The 17,068-nt window shown below is 47.6% G+C and overlaps 1 protein-coding gene across 9 annotated transcripts in view; it reads right to left on the reverse strand.

Moving 5' to 3' along the window:
• The window catches only part of LOC121000834 (zinc finger protein 383-like), a 1,218,895-nt gene that overhangs the window by 950,854 nt on the left and 250,973 nt on the right, over positions 1–17,068 (reverse strand). For 6 of the 9 annotated variants that reach the window (XM_040431524.1, XM_040431516.1, XM_040431518.1 and 3 more), the window contains exons 3-4: positions 2,572–2,676; positions 2,363–2,486 (exon numbers count right to left, since the gene is read on the reverse strand). The exons of 1 other annotated variant lie outside the window; for it this stretch is intronic. In XM_040431524.1, the coding sequence (XP_040287458.1) occupies positions 2,363–2,486; positions 2,572–2,676 (229 nt within the window). Of the gene's footprint in view, positions 1–2,217; positions 2,284–2,362; positions 2,487–2,571; positions 2,677–2,801; positions 2,813–17,068 lie in introns of those variants that run through there. 2 more of the 9 variants (XR_005778913.1, XM_040431521.1) reach the window with 2 other exon arrangements.

Consider the following 17,068-nt stretch of genomic DNA (forward strand, 5'->3'; position numbering starts at 1 on the left):
CCCCTAGCTCTAAGAGGTCCTGGACACCTTGCCAGATTTTCGGAAGATCTGATCTGCTCTGAGGTGTGATGCAGAATCTTCTCGGGGGGACTGATGTGAACTCTATCCTGTAACCCTGAGAGATTACATTTAGCACCCAGGGATTTGAAGTTACCTGACTCCAGGAGGATAGAAAACCCATCAGTCGCCCCCCTACCCTGGCGTCATTGCTGTTTATTTTGCCTATTCTGGGGATTGAGGATGAAGCCTCTTCCTCTCCCTCCTTTGGGATAACTCCATCGGCCAGACTTCCCTTTCCCCCTGTAGGATCTCTGCTGGGGTTGGTACTGACGAAAGGGCTTCTTTTTTGGTTCTTTATCCTCTGGAAAACCCTTCTTCTTGTCTGCTGCTCCCTCTAGGATCTTATCCAGAGTGGGGCCGAAGACAAATTCCCCTGAAAAGGGGATAGAACAAAGCTTGGCCTTGGATGCCTTGTCTCCAGACCAGGCTTTCATCCATAAAGCCCGTCGGGCTGCGTTAGAAAGAGCAGCATCCTTGGCGGAAAACCGGATGGACTCTGCTGACGCATCGGCCAAAAATGCTGTGGCGGAGCGGAGAAGGGGGAGAGAGTCCCTGATCTCTTCTCTTGGAGTCTTGTTTTTTAGATGCTCGTCCAGTTCTCCTAGCCATATATACATCGCTCTGGCGACGGAGGTAGCAGCAATATTAGTTTTTACCCCAAACATAGCTGACTCCCAGGATTTTTTTAGGAGGCCATCTGCCTTTCTATCCATAGGATCACCTAGCTGAGAGGAATCCTCAAAGGGTAGGGCGGTCTTTTTTACTACCTTGGCCACTTGTAAATCGACCTTAGGCGTTTGGTTGTATATTTTGCTTTCAGACGGGTCAAAGCAGAGCCTATTCCTGAATTCTTTGGGAACACCAAGCCTCTTTTCTGGATCTGACCACTCCTCCAATATCATTTCTTTTAAATTTTCATTGATGGGAAAAACAATAGAAGACCTGGATCTAAGACCCCCAAACATCTCATCCTGTACCGTACGGGGCCTAGGAGTATCTTCGATGCCCATAGTGGACCTGACCGCTCGTAGCAACTCCTCCATTTCATCAGCGGAAAAAAAGTATTTTTTATCCTCTTCTAGAATTTCCCCGTCCGACAAGGGTTCCTCATTAGGAAATTGTCTGGATGAGGCGGAGGCCACTTCAACCTCTTCGCCCTCAGAAGAAGAAATAACAGACAGTTTGCGTTTCTTAGAAGGGATGGGGTTGCTGGAGGGGGTAGACAAGGTGGCTAAAGAGGACTTAATCTCGTCTGAAATAAAAGACTTCATTTCCGAGAGTATATCTGGTTGCTTTTCCTACCAAATTTCCGTAGTGCAAGGTTTGCATAGCCTCTTTTTATAATTTTCAGGGAGACGCTTGGAACAAGCACAGCATTTTAAGGGTTTTGTTTTTGTTTTTAACTCCTTGCTGCCCTGCAGAAGGAAGCAACCAGATATCCCAGCATTAGTAATTCAGGCAAGAAAACTGAAATATACACCCCCCAGAAGGGGACTCACGGTACTGGTGGCAGAAGGATCAGGACCTTCCTGGCGGGGAGCAGGTGTCTCAGACATCGCGGTGTAGCAGGCAAGGGGCCGAAAGGAACCGCGGTCTTCTCTTTTTGAAAATCCCGGCGTCTGACGTCATCTAGCTGCGCCCTGTTTGACGGCGTAGGCCTGCGCCGCACCAGACTACTAAGGGATACGTGCGTCGCCCGGCCCGCCCATAGAGACGCTCCATGCGCCGCACCTGCTCCCCCTGCCGGACACTAGCGCTCGGCCCTCCCCAGAAGGAAAGGACGCCGAGCGCAGCGCGCGATGATCCGAGAAGCCGGCACCTCCAACTGCTTCCTCAAGGAGGGAAGGAAGTATGAAGGTATGGGGAGGACCATAGGCCCCGGCATAAGCCAAGACGAGGGTCCTCGATGCTCCTAGCTGGCCAGCCTTAGCCCCTGCCGCGGGAGGCCAGCTGGAGAACCTATAAAGAAAATAAGGTTATTTTATCCTCCATGAAGGAGGAACTCTCCACATGTTGGCCCCTGTAGGGGCAGGAAAGCACTGAGGAGGTGGAGGGGTGGGGGGTTCTTAAACTCTCTATGTGTTCCTGCCCCTACAGAGGTCAAGGGTCAATCTCAATGTGGGCCGTCATGGTGGATGAAATGGAAAATCTCCATTACCTGACCATCGTGTGGAAGGAGAGGACGCGGACATCTCTCTGGTGTTGTCCTCTGACTGGATCTCTCTGCAGGAGACACAGAGACTGGACTCAGACTTTACAGACAGAGAATTCCAGGACATTTGTATTTAGTCCTGTCCGTTACCTGGAGATGTGAGGGGCTGGTCCTCCTCCATCTTGACCTCCTTGTACAGACCCTTGTGTCCTTCTAAATACTCCCACTCCTCCATGGAGAAATAGACAGCGACATCCTGACACCTTATAGGAACCTGACAACACAATGACACCGTCATCACCCAGACCCCTCCAGTGCTGTGTCTGTATAATGTCCCAGCATTCCCGGTGGTGTGTCACCTCTCCAGTCAGCAGCTCCATCATCTTGTGGACGACTTCTAGGATCTTCTCATTGTTCTTCTCATGTATCAGATTACCAGACGTCTTCTTCACCATGGAGTAATCCTGTTCATTGAAGACATAATAATAAATGTCACCATGTACATTCCAGAGTCCATCACTTCTACAGCCATGTCCACCAGTAATTACCATAGATAATGGTGTAATGTGACATAATCAGAACCTCTCACCTCTCCAGTCACATCCCCTGTAATTACCATAGATAATGATGTAATGTGACATCATCAGAACCTCTCACCTCTCCAGTAAGCAGGAAGAGTATCTCTAGGGTAAGATCTAATATCCTCTCTGCCATCTTGTCCCTGTCTCCATCCATTATCTGGTACTGATGATGTCATCGGACAATCCTATATCACAGGAACCTGAATGGAAGAAGAGGAGTCAATGTAGAATCCGCGTGAAATCCCATAGAAATGCTTATAATGACCGGAGATGATGAGGGACATTTGGGGATAAATCAGAGGAGATGAGGTCTTCTCTCTATTGTCTGGATTGATGACTAGAAGATCTCGTAAGGGCAGTTCCTCCATGTTTGAGGTCACAGCATACAAGCACGACCCCTACATACAATCCCTGGCTGAAGTGATGATACACCCGACCAATCAGCTGTTTGAGGAGACCGTGGCTCGCCGGTGAGCGCTGTAGTCTTCTCGCAGGTCACCAAGCGCCGTCTTTTGTAAAGTGGTTGTGCTTGATATCGCAGCTGTGAACGGTGAATGTGACATCACATGGCCTTGGAAGAGGCGTAAGAGGTCACCGAGCGCAGCAGCCTCTTCATACAGCTGATCGGTGGGGTCCCGGGAGTAGGAGCCCCCCGATTTCATGACCTATCCTGAAGATCGGTCATCAATATGATAATTCCGGAAAACCCCTTTGACACCACTACTTTATGAGAGGGTCTACAGGAATGTCCAGTTCACCCGGAGGAAGTCTTCTGGGTGAACCGGAGACAAGGAGGGAAGACGCCGGTGATGGCGGCCGGACCGGTCATGGAGGGACAGGAAGAAGATTTCTGTTCTTCCTTCTTGATCCAATTCATCTCTAGTTCAGGTCAAATGTTGAGGAACAACCCGATTCTGGGGCCGGAGCCAGACTTTGTTTTTTCGAAGGCCCCAATTTACATAATAAATTGTCCCCCAGCAGCTCGAGACCAGATCCGGTTCATCATTCACATGGAGGCTGCACCGGAAGGAGCGGAACGTTAGAACTGCCTGAGCTGTATCTGCAGGACTGACTGGACAGTGAGGGGAACTATAACCTGTGACCACGTAGGTGTGGACTGTGCGGAGCCCCCACGTGGCCTGCAGCATGTGGGACACGCCCTGCGCAAGTTACAAACCAGGACACGAGAAGATGGAATATAAAGAGGGGTCTAGAAAAGCAGCGCGTGGCTCTGCATCTCCAGCCTGGACGGGACCCCTAACAGCCGGACCTGGTGAGAGATAAGGGGGGGGGAAGGGGGTCCGGTGAAGGCCATTAATCGGAGGGAAGCTGAATGGTCCACGGGTCACGGACCTCACAGCCAAACAGGACAGTTACCTAAACAGGACCTCACCCTCCCGGCTGGTACAGAGGGATCCCCAGTGTGATAGGGATGATGGGCAAGTAGTCATGGAGCGGACCATGGGGAACCTCCTCTCTGATTGGTCGTTTATAGTCACATGGTAATTAAAAAGCTGGAAGCAGCAACTATGAACAAGTAACATTGGATTCTATGGATTTTACATTTTAACAGGAATTTTCAGACGTTTAACCCCTTCATAATAATGACATTTTCCATTGTTTACTCCCAGCCTTCCCGGAGCCAGAACTTCTTTATTTCCCATTGACATAGATGACGAGGACGTTAACATCGCCGGACGAGGACTTGTTATTTGTGGGACCAGTTGTACTTTGTAATGGCGCCAGTTACGGTTCTACACAATGTAGTGGGAAGCGGGAAAATTCCAACTGGGGGATAAAAAAAAAAAAAAACACCCACAATTAGGGCAGTTTCCTGGTTTTGCTGTCCCAGCGTTTCCTGGCCTGTTCCCCTCATCCTCCGGTCGGTGCGATTACAGCGACACCACATTTATACAGGTTTTATTGTGTTTTAATACTGAAAAAATAAAAATTTTGGAAAAAAACTAATGTTTTCTCTGCATCCCCATCTTCTGACCGCCATAACGTGTGCGGCGCTGTGTGCGCATTCCCAGTCTCTGCTTCTCACTGACGCCGTATTGTGGATGGCGGTTTTATTTTTCCTTTTGCGCTAAATAATTGTATATTGTAATGGTGATGGCGCCCGCGACGTGTGTTGTTTCATAGTGTGATTAGAATTTTTTTTTTAACCCTGTTTTATAGTTGCAGGTTTTTGCGGCTCCAGGTGCCGTGGTCACGAGTCCCGGTGGACGTGGCGGCTGCTGCTGGATCGGTCCCTGCCGTATAAACATGTCGCTGGTTTTATCCAGTTTTCGGCTTCTCCCTGTGATTTGTGGCTGGATCGGCGGCGCTCCTCCTCCAGGTCTGTCATAGGACGTCCACTGGGAGACCCTCCCCCGCAGCAGCACCAACCCCGTCACATCCAGCAGACTGCGGGGAGGATCCTGCAGCACTCATAATAGACTGCACTACTGAAGCATCCGTGGCAACAAACATCATACACTGCACTACTGAAGCATCAACTGCTACAGACATCATACACTGCACTACTGAAGCATCAGCTGTGACAGACATCACACACTGCACTACTGAAGCATCAGCTGTGACAGATATCCTACACTGCACTACTGAAGCACCAGCTGTGACAGACATCATACACTGCACTACTGAAGCATCAACTGCCACAGACATCATACACTGCACTACTGAAGCATCAGCTGCCACAGACATCACACACTGCACTACTGAAGCATCAACTGCCACAGACATCACACACTGCACTACTGAAGCATCAGCTGCAACAGACATCATACACTGCACTACTGAAGCACCAGCTGTGACAGACATCATACACTGCACTACTGAAGCATCAACTGCCATAGACATCACACACTGCACTACTGAAGCACCAGCTGTGACAGACATCACACACTGCACTACTGAAGCATCAGCTGTGACAGACATCATACACTGCACTACTGAAGCACCAGCTGTGACAGACCTCATACGCTGCACTACTGAAGCATCAACTGCCATAGACATCACACACTGCACTACTGAAGCAGCAGCTGTAACAGACATCACACACTGCACTACTGAAGCATCAACTGCCATAGACATCACACACTGCACTACTGAAGCACCAGCTGTGAAAGGCATCATACACTGCACTACTGAAGCATCAACTGCCAAAGACATCATATACTGCACTACTGAAGAACCAGCTGTGACAGACATCATACACTGCACTACTGAAGCATCAGCTGCTACAGACATCATACACTGCACTACTGAAGAACCAGCTGTGACAGACATCATACACTGCACTACTGAAGCATCAGCTGCCACAGACATCATACACTGCACTACTGAAGCACCAGCTGTGACAGACATCATACACTGCACTACTGAAGCATCAGCTGCCACAGACATCATACACTGCACTACTGAAGCACCAGCTGTGACAGACATCATACACTGCACTACTGAAGCATCTGCTGTGACAGACATCATACACTGCACTACTGAAGCACCAGCTGTGACAGACATCATACACTGCACTACTGAAGCATCAGCTGTGACAGACATCATACACTGCACTACTGAAGCATCAGCTGCCACAGACATCACACACTGCACTACTGAAGCATCAGCTGTGACAGACATAATAGACTGCACTACTGAAGCACCAGCTGTGACAGACATCACACACTGCACTACTGAAGCATCAGCTGCCACAGACATCATACACTGCACTACTGAAGCACCAGCTGTGACAGACATCATACACTGCACTACTGAAGCACCAGCTGTGACAGACATCATACACTGCACTACTGAAGCATCAGCTGCCACAGACATCACACACTGCACTACTGAAGCACCAGCTGTGACAGACATCATACACTGCACTACTGAAGCATCAGCTGTGACAGACATCATACACTGCACTACTGAAGCATCAGCTGCCAGACATCACACACTGCACTACTGAAGCATCAGCTGTGACAGACATAATAGACTGCACTACTGAAGCACCAGCTGTGACAGACATCATACGCTGCACTACTGAAGCATCAGCTGCGACAGACATCATACGCTGCACTACTGAAGCACCAGCTGTGACAGACATCACACACTGCACTACTGAAGCATCAGCTGTGAAAGGCATCATACACTGCACTACTGAAGCATCAACTGCCAAAGACATCATATACTGCACTACTGAAGCATCAGCTGCTACAGACATCACACACTGCACTACTGAAGAACCAGCTGTGACAGACATCATACACTGCACTACTGAAGCATCAGCTGCCACAGACATCATACACTGCACTACTGAAGCACCAGCTGTGACAGACATCATACACTGCACTACTGAAGCATCAGCTGCCACAGACATCATACACTGCACTACTGAAGCACCAGCTGTGACAGACATCATACACTGCACTACTGAAGCATCTGCTGTGACAGACATCATACACTGCACTACTGAAGCACCAGCTGTGACAGACATCATACACTGCACTACTGAAGCATCAGCTGTGACAGACATCATACACTGCACTACTGAAGCATCAGCTGCCACAGACATCACACACTGCACTACTGAAGCATCAGCTGTGACAGACATAATAGACTGCACTACTGAAGCACCAGCTGTGACAGACATCACACACTGCACTACTGAAGCATCAGCTGCCACAGACATCATACACTGCACTACTGAAGCACCAGCTGTGACAGACATCATACACTGCACTACTGAAGCACCAGCTGTGACAGACATCATACACTGCACTACTGAAGCACCAGCTGTGACAGACATCATACACTGCACTACTGAAGCATCAGCTGTGACAGACATCATACACTGCACTACTGAAGCATCAGCTGTGACAGACATCACACACTGCACTACTGAAGCACCAGCTGTGACAGACATCATACACTGCACTACTGAAGCATCAGCTGTGACAGACATCACACACTGCACTACTGACTGCGGCCCCCGGCTCCCCGGTACCTGCTCCTCCTCAGGCCGGGGCTCTCCCTCCCGCTGTCCGGACATCAGAGCCTCTTTACAGGACGTTTCCAGCAGAACTTCCTCTTTCCCTCAGGTTCCTGGAGGTTTCCTCTCCCAGCATGCTTTGCGGTGTGACGTCACAGGGCTGGCCCCGCCCGGCACACTGGTCAGTCAGCACTAGCCCCGCCCCTACACCTCCGGCGGCCATGTTAGTACACCCAGACATGGCTCCTGCTCCTCTCCTCACATCACTGAGGGCCACAGGCGCTTCCCTCACCATCTCCAGAGCCCCAAACACTGGGAGCGGCCAGCACAGCCGTATCTAAGCCTCTCATGTGAGATACAGCCTGCTGAGCCTGGATCACAGCTTCTCTTGTGTAATACTGTCTGCTGAGCTGTGTATCTAATCCTATCCTGTGTGATACTGTCTGCTGAGCTGTGTATCTAATCCTATCCTGTGTGATACTGTGTGCTGAGCTGTGTATCTAATCCTCTCCTGTGTGATACTCCCTGCTAAGCTGTGTATCTAATCCTCTCCTGTGTGATACTACCTGCTGAGCTGTGTATCTAATCCCGTCCTGTGTGATACTGTCTGCTGAGCTGTGTATCTAATCCTATCCTGTGTGATACTACCTGCTGAGCTGTGTATCTCATCCTATCCTGTGTGATACTGTCTGCTGAGCTGTGTATCTAATCCTATCCTGTGTGATACTGTCTGCTGAGCTGTGTATCTAATCCTATCCTGTGTGATACAGTCTGCTGAGCTGTGTATCTAATCCTCTCCTGTGTGATACTGTCTGCTGAGCTGTGTATCTAATCCTATCCTGTGTGATACTGTCTGCTGAGCTGTGTATCTAATCCTATCCTGTGTGATACAGTCTGCTGAGCTGTGTATCTAATCCTCTCCTGTGTGATACCGTCTGCTGAGCTGTGTATCTAATCCTCTCCTGTGTGATACCGTCTGCTGAGCTGTGTATCTAATCCTATCCTGTGTGATACTGTCTGCTGAGCTGTGTATCTAATCCTATCCTGTGTGATACTGTCTGCTGAGCTGTGTATCTAATCCTATCCTGTGTGATACTGTCTGCTGAGCTGTGTATCTAATCCTATCCTGTGTGATACTGTCTGCTGAGCGGTGTATCTAATCCTATCCTGTGTGATACTGTCTGCTGAACTGTGTATCTAATCCTATCCTGTGTGATACTGTGTGCTGAGCTGTGTATCTAATCCTCTCCTGTGTGATACTCCCTGCTGAGCTGTGTATCTAATCCTATCCTATGTGATACCGTCTGCTGAGCTGTGTATCTAATCCTATCCTGTGTGATACTACCTGCTGAGCTGTGTATCTAATCCTATCCTGTGTGATACTGTCTGCTGAGCTGTGTATCTAATCCTATCCTGTGTGATGCTGTCTGCTGAGCTGTGTATCTAATCCTATCCTGTGTGATACAGTCTGCTGAGCTGTGTATCTAATCCTATCCTGTGTGATACTGTCTGCTGAGCTGTGTATCTAATCCTATCCTGTGTGATACTGTCTGCTGAGCTATGTATCTAATCCTCGCCTGTGTGATACTGTCTGCTGAGCTGTGTATCTAATCCTATCCTGTGTGATACTGTCTGCTGAGCTGTGTATCTAATCCCGTCCTGTGTGATACTGTCTGCTTAGCTGTGTATCTAATCCTGTCTTGTGTGATACCGTCTGCTGAGCTGTGTATCTAATCCTATCCTGTGTGATACCGTCTGCTGAGCTGTGTATCTAATTCTATCCTGTGTGATACTGTCTGCTGATCTGTGTATCTAATCCTATCCTGTGTGATACTGTCTGCTGAGCTGTGTATCTAATCCTATCCTGTGTGATACTGTCTGCTGAGCTGTGTATCTAATCCTATCTTGTGTGATACTGTCTGCTGAGCTGTGTATCTAATCCTCTCCTGTGTGATACTGTCTGCTGAGCTGTGTATCTAATCCTATCCTGTGTGATACTGTCTGCTGAGCTGTGTATCTAATCCTATCCTGTGTGATACTGTCTGCTGAGCTGTGTATCTAATCCTATCCTGTGTGATACTGTCTGCTGAGCTGTGTATCTAATCCTCTCCTGTGTGATACTGCCTGCTGAGCTGTGTATCTAATCCTCTCCTGTGTGATACTGTCTGCTGAGCTGTGTATCTAATCCTCTCCTGTGTGATACTGCCTGCTGAGCTGTGTATCTAATCCTATCCTGTGTGATACTGTCTGCTGAGCTGTGTATCTAATCCTATCCTGTGTGATACAGTCTGCTGAGCTGTGTATCTAATCCTATCCTGTGTGATACAGTCTGCTGAGCTGTGTATCTAATCCTATCCTGTGTGATACTGTCTGCTGAGCTGTGTATCTAATCCTATCCTGTGTGATACTGTCTGCTGAGCTGTGTATCTAATCCTATCCTGTGTGATACTGTCTGCTGAGCTGTGTATCTAATCCTATGTGATACTGTCTGCTGAGCTATGTATCTAATCCTATCCTGTGTGATACTGTCTGCTGAGCTGTGTATCTAATCCTATCCTGTGTGATACTGTCTGCTGAGCTGTGTATCTAATCCTATCCTGTGTGATACTGTCTGCTGAGCTGTGTATCTAATCCTATCCTGTGTGATACTGTCTGCTGAGCTGTGTATCTAATCCTATCCTGTGTGATACTGTCTGCTGAGCTGTGTATCTAATCCTATCCTGTGTGATACTGTCTGCTGAGCTGTGTATCTAATCCTATCCTGTGTGATACTGTCTGCTGAGCTGTGTATCTAATCCTATCCTGTGTGATACTGCCTGCTGAGCTGTGTATCTAATCCTATCCTGTGTGATACTGCCTGCTGAGCTGTGTATCTAATTCTATCCTGTGTGATACTGTCTGCTGAGCTGTGTATCTAATCCTATCCTGTGTGATACTGTCTGCTGAGCTGTGTATCTAATCCTATCCTGTGTGATACTGTCTGCTGAGCTGTGTATCTAATCCTATCCTGTGTGATACAGTCTGCTGAGCTGTGTATCTAATCCTATCCTGTGTGATACAGTCTGCTGAGCTGTGTATCTAATCCTATCCTGTGTGATACTGTCTGCTGAGCTGTGTATCTAATCCTGTCCTGTGTGATACTGCCTGCTGAGCTGTGTATCTAATCCTGTCCTGTGTGATACTGTCTGCTGAGCTGTGTATCTAATCCTATCCTGTGTGATACAGCCTGCTGAGCTGTGTATCTAATCCTATCCTGTGTGATACAGCCTGCTGAGCCTGGATCACCGCTTCTCTTGTGTGATACTACCTGGTGTCAGTAGCGGCTGCTTCAGGGGCCCGGGCTGACAAGGGGCTTCGCAGAGCTACACAACATTCACAGACAACATATGGGGGTCCCTCAGCTCCCCTCCCCCTCCCAGTATACCGGATATAGGGGCTCCGTGCTCTGCCGCTCAGTGTAGATGCTAGATGGATCCTCATGAGCTTTAGGACCTTTGATGATGTCATGACCATGTGACCAGTCATGTGGGTGGGAGGAGCCAGGCTGTGGCTGGTTGCCCCTTTATGATCCTCATCCACTCCTGACTTTGGCTTAAACATATGAGGTCAGCACCCTAGGACTTAGAATTCCAGGTCCTTAGGGGTTAATCCCGAAGTTCCGTTGAATTATGGAACCTGTTAAAGTCTGGCACCCTCGTCACTTCCGCTATGTATCCTGTCACTTCTGCTATGTATCTCGTCACTTCCGCTATGTATCTCGTCACTTCCGCTATGTATCTCCTCACTTCCGCTATGTATCTCCTCACTTCCGCTATGTATCTCCTCACTTCCGCTATGTATCTCGTCACTTCCGCTATGACGTACCGCTTGAAAAGGAGGTGTGATCGTTAAAGTCGGCACCAGATTAGCTGAAAAGAAGGCGTGTTGGCGCCTGCGCACAACCAACCTGGGGACCATAATTTTACTTTCAGCGCCTGTGAACGCGCGCGGAGGGACGCAGGGAGGCCATCCAATCATTTTGCGGGCAAAACTCCCTCCCCTCCCTGCGTGCCTCCCTCCGCGCGCGTTCACAGGCGCTGAAAGTAAAATTATGGTCCCCAGGTTGGTTGTGCGCAGGCGCCAACACGCCTTCTTTTCAGCTAATCTGGTGCCGACTTTAACGATCACACCTCCTTTTCAAGCGGTACGTCATAGCGGAAGTGAGGAGATACATAGCGGAAGTGAGGAGATACATAGCGGAAGTGAGGAGATACATAGCGGAAGTGAGGAGATACATAGCGGAAGTGAGGAGATACATAGCGGAAGTGACGAGGGTGCCAGACTTTAACAGGTTCCATAATTCAACGGAACTTCGGGATTAACCCCTAAGGACCTGGAATTCTAAGTCCTAGGGTGCTGACCTCATATGTTTAAGCCAAAGTCAGGAGTGGATGAGGATCATAAAGGGGCAACCAGCCACAGCCTGGCTCCTCCCACCCACATGACTGGTCACATGGTCATGACATCATCAAAGGTCCTAAAGCTCATGAGGATCCACCTAGCATCTACACTGAGCGGCAGAGCACGGAGCCCCTATGTCCGGTATACTGGGAGGGGGAGGGGAGCTGAGGGACCCCCATATGTTGTCTGTGAATGTTGTGTAGCTCTGCGAAGCCCCTTGTCAGCCCGGGCCCCTGAAGCAGCCGCTACTGACACCAGGTAGTATCACACAAGAGAAGCGGTGATCCAGGCTCAGCAGACTGTATCACACAGGATAGGATTAGATACACAGCTCAGCAGGCTGTATCACACAGGATAGGATTAGATACACAGATCAGCAGACAGTATCACACAGGATAGGATTAGATACACAGCTCAGCAGACAGTATCACACAGGAGAGGATTAGATACACAGCTCAGCAGACGGTATCACACAGGATAGGATTAGATACACAGCTCAGCAGACAGTATCACACAGGAGAGGATTAGATACACAGCTCAGCAGACAGTATCACACAGGATAGGATTAGATACACAGCTCAGCAGACAGTATCACACAGGATAGGATTAGATACACTGCTTAGCAGACAGTATCACACAGGATAGGATTAGATACACAGCTCAGCAGACAGTATCACACAGGAGAGGATTAGATACACAGCTCAGCAGACAGTATCACACAGGACAGGATTAGATACACAGCTCAGCAGACAGTATCACACAGGATTAGATACACAGCTCAGCAGACAGTATCACACAGGATAGGATTAGATACACGGCTCAGCAGGCAGTATCACACAGGATAGGATTAGATACACAGCTCAGCAGACAGTATCACACAGGATAGGATTAGATACACAGCTCAGCAGGCAGTATCACACAGGATAGGATTAGATACACAGCTCAGCAGACAGTATCACACAGGACAGGATTAGATACACAGCTCAGCAGGCAGAATCACACAGGACAGGATTAGATACACAGCTCAGCAGACAGTATGACACAGGATTAGATACACAGCTCAGCAGGCAGTATCACACAGGATAGGATTAGATACACAGCTCAGCAGACAGTATCACACAGGATAGGATTAGATACACAGCTCAGCAGACAGTATCACACAGGATAGGATTAGATACACAGCCCAGCAGACAGTATCACACAGGATAGGATTAGATACACAGCTCAGCAGACAGTATCACACAGGATAGGATTAGATACACAGCTCAGCAGACAGTATCACACAGGAGAAGCTGTGATCCAGTCTCAGCAGGCTGTATCTCACATGAGAGGCTTAGATACGGCTGTGGTGGCCGCTCCCAGTGTTTGGGGCTCTGGAGATGGTGAGGGAAGCGCCTGTGGCCCTCAGTGATGTGAGGAGTAGGAGCAAGAGGCCAGTAACACAAAGGTTAAGAAATGACGAGCTCAGAGTCTTGTCTACAAATGCTCGCAGTTCAGGGAATAAGATCAATGAACTTGAGGCTATAAAGGCATCTGAGAATATAGATGTAGTGGCTGTTACTGAGACGTGGTTCAAGGGGAGGAATGACTGGGATATATCAATACCAGGGTTCTCTCTATACAGGAAAGACAGAGAAGGCAAGAAGGGGGGAGGGGTGGCCCTGTATGTGAAAGATAACATACAATCGAATTTGATACAAGTTAGCGAGACTAATTTAGAGTCAGTTTGGGTTACCTTGCAGCTTGATATTCATAAGGTAACTCGTGTAGGTGTGATATATAGACCACCTAGCCAAGTCAAAGAATTAGATGATCTACTAGTTGAGGAAATAGCTAAAATGACATTGAAGGGGGAAGTTATCATTATGGGAGACTTCAATCTTCCAGATGTAAACTGGAAAACCAAAATAGCTAGTTCTGCCAGGAGTACAGATATTCTAAATTCCCTACTGGGATTATCTCTACAGCAAGTAGTGGAGGAGCCAACCCGGAAGGAGGCAATTTTAGATTTAGTATTCACAAATGGGAATTTGGTATCTGATATTACTGTAGGGGAAAGCTTGGGATCTAGTGATCACCAGTCAGTGTGGTTTACTAGAAGAATAGTGACTGAGTCACACCACACAAAAACAAAAGTTTTAGATTTGAGAAAAACAGACTTTTCTAAAATTAGATTAGTGGTATACAAGTCCCTATCAGACTGGAACAGTTTCATTGGAGTCCAGGAGATATTGGACGACTTAAAAGAGGCACTATTAAAGGCAACAGAAAATTGCATTAGGCTTGTCAGTAAAAGCAAAAAAAGGAAGAGACCACTGTGGTACTCAGCAGAAGTGGCCAAAATCATTAAAAACAAAAAGATAGCATTTAGGAATTATAAAAAAAAAAAAAAAAACGAGGATGACAGGCAAATTTATAAGATTAGGCAGAGAGAGGCCAAACAAGTTATAAGAGCTTCTAAAGCACAGGCAGAAGAGAAATTAGCTCAGTCAGGGAAAAAAGGCGATAAGGCATTCCTCAGATACATAAATGAAAAAAGGAAACTAAAACAAGGAATTAACAAAATTAAAAACTAAAGAAGGAAGGTATATGGAAGAAGATAAAGAACTAGCTGACTGCCTCAATGAATATTTCTGTTCAGTTTTTACAAAGGAAAATGAAGGAAAAGGACCTCAGTTAGGAAAGAAGACTAATGAATCTTTTGATGCATGTGTCTTTACAGAGGAAGAGGTTCTAAGTCAGCTGTCTAAAATCAATACAAATAAGTCACAGGGGCCTGATGGGATACACCCAAAGCTATTAAAAGAGCTCAGCGGTGAACTAGCAAAAGCATTAACAGATTTATTTAACCAATCACTGGCAGCAGGAGTCGTCCAGAAGATTGGAAATTAGCAAATGTTGTGCCCATTCACAAGAAAGGTAGTAGAGAGGAATCGGGCAACTATAGGCCAGTAAGCCTGACATCAATAGTGGGGATTTTAATGGAAACCATACTTAAGGAGAGGATTGTGGAACATCTAAAATCCTATGGATTGAAAGAAGAAAAGCAGCATGGGTTTACTTCAGGGAGATCATGTCAAACTAATCTTATAGATTTTTTTGATTGGGTGACTAAAATAATAGATGGCGGAGGTGCAGTAGACATCGCTTATCTAGACTTCAGTAAGGCTTTTGATACTGTCCCACATAGAAGGCTTATCAATAAATTGCCGTCTTTGGGCTTGGACTCCCATATTGTTGAATGGATTAGGCAGTGGCTGAGGGACAGGCAACAGAGGGTTGTAGTCAATGGAGTATATTCAGACCAAGGTCTTGTTACCAGTGGGGACCTCAGGGATCTGTTCTGGGACCCATATAGTTTAATATCTTTATCAGCGACATTGCAGAAGGACTCGATGGTAAGGTGTGTCTTTTTGCTGATGACACAAAGATTTGTAACAGGGTTGATGTTCCTGGAGGGATACACCAAATGGAAAAGGATTTAGGAAAACTAGAGGAATGGTCAAAAATCTGGCAACTAAAATGTAATGTTGATAAGTGCAAGATAATGCACCTGGGGCGTAAAAACCCAAGAGCAGAATATAAAATCAGTGATACAGTCCTGACCTCAGTATCTGAGGAAAGGGATTTAGGGGTCATTATTTCAGAAGACTTAAAGGTAGGCAGACCATGTCATAGAGCAGCAGGAAATGCTAGCAGAATGCTGGGTGTATAGGGAGAGGAATTACCAGTAGACAGAGGGAGGCGCTCATGCCGCTCTACAGAGCACTAGTGAGACCTCATCTGGAGTATTGTGCTCAGTACTGGAGACCATATCTCCAGAAGGATATTGATACTTTGGAGAGAGTTCAGAGAAGAGCTACTAAGCTGGTACATGGATTGCAGGATAAAACTTACCAGGAAAGATTAAAGGACCTTAACATGTATAGCTTGGAAGAAAGACAAGACAGAGGGGATATGAGAGAAACTGCTAAATACATAAAGGGAATCAACAAGGTAAAAGAGGAGAGAAGATTTAAAAGAAGAAAAACTGCTACAAGAGGACATAGTTGGAATAGCCTTCCTGCAGAAGTGGTAGCTGCAAATACAGTAGAGGAGGTTAAGCATGCATGGGATAGGCATACGGCCATCCTTCATATAAGATAGGGCCAGGGGCTATCCATAGTATTCAGTATATTGGGCCGACTAGATGGGCCAAATGGTTCTTATCTGCCGACACATTCTATGTCTGGGTGTACTAACATGGCCGCCGGAGGTGTAGGGGGGCGGGGCTAGTGCTGACTAACAAGTGTGCTGGGCGGGGCCAGCCCTGTGACGTCACACCGCAAAGCATGCTGGGAGGGGAAAACTCCAGGAACCTGAGGGAAAGAGGAAGTTCTGCTGGAAACGTCCTGTAAAGAGGCTCTGATGTCCGGACAGCGGGAGGGAGAGCCCCGGCATGAGGAGGAGCAGGTACCGGGGGGCCGCAGTCAGTAGTGCAGTGTGTGATGTCTGTCACAGCTGGTGCTTCAGTAGTGCAGTGTATGATGTCTGTCACAGCTGGTGCTTCAGTAGTGCAGTGTATGATGTCTGAGGCAGTCGATGCTTCAGTAGTGCAGTGTATGATGTCTGAGGCAGTCGATGCTTCAGTAGTGCAGTGTGTGATGTCTGTCACAGCTGGTGCTTCAGTAGTGCAGTGTATGATGTCTGTCACAGCTGGTGCTTCAGTAGTGCAGTGTATGATGTCTGTCACAGCTGGTGCTTCAGTAGTGCAGTGTGTGATGTCTGTCACAGCTGATGCTTCAGTAGTGCAGTGTATGATGTCTGTCACAGCTGATGCTTCAGTAGTGCAGTGTGTGA

This window comes from Bufo bufo, chromosome 5 (assembly GCF_905171765.1).
Source record: "Bufo bufo chromosome 5, aBufBuf1.1, whole genome shotgun sequence".
Taxonomy (NCBI): Eukaryota; Metazoa; Chordata; class Amphibia; order Anura; family Bufonidae; genus Bufo; species Bufo bufo.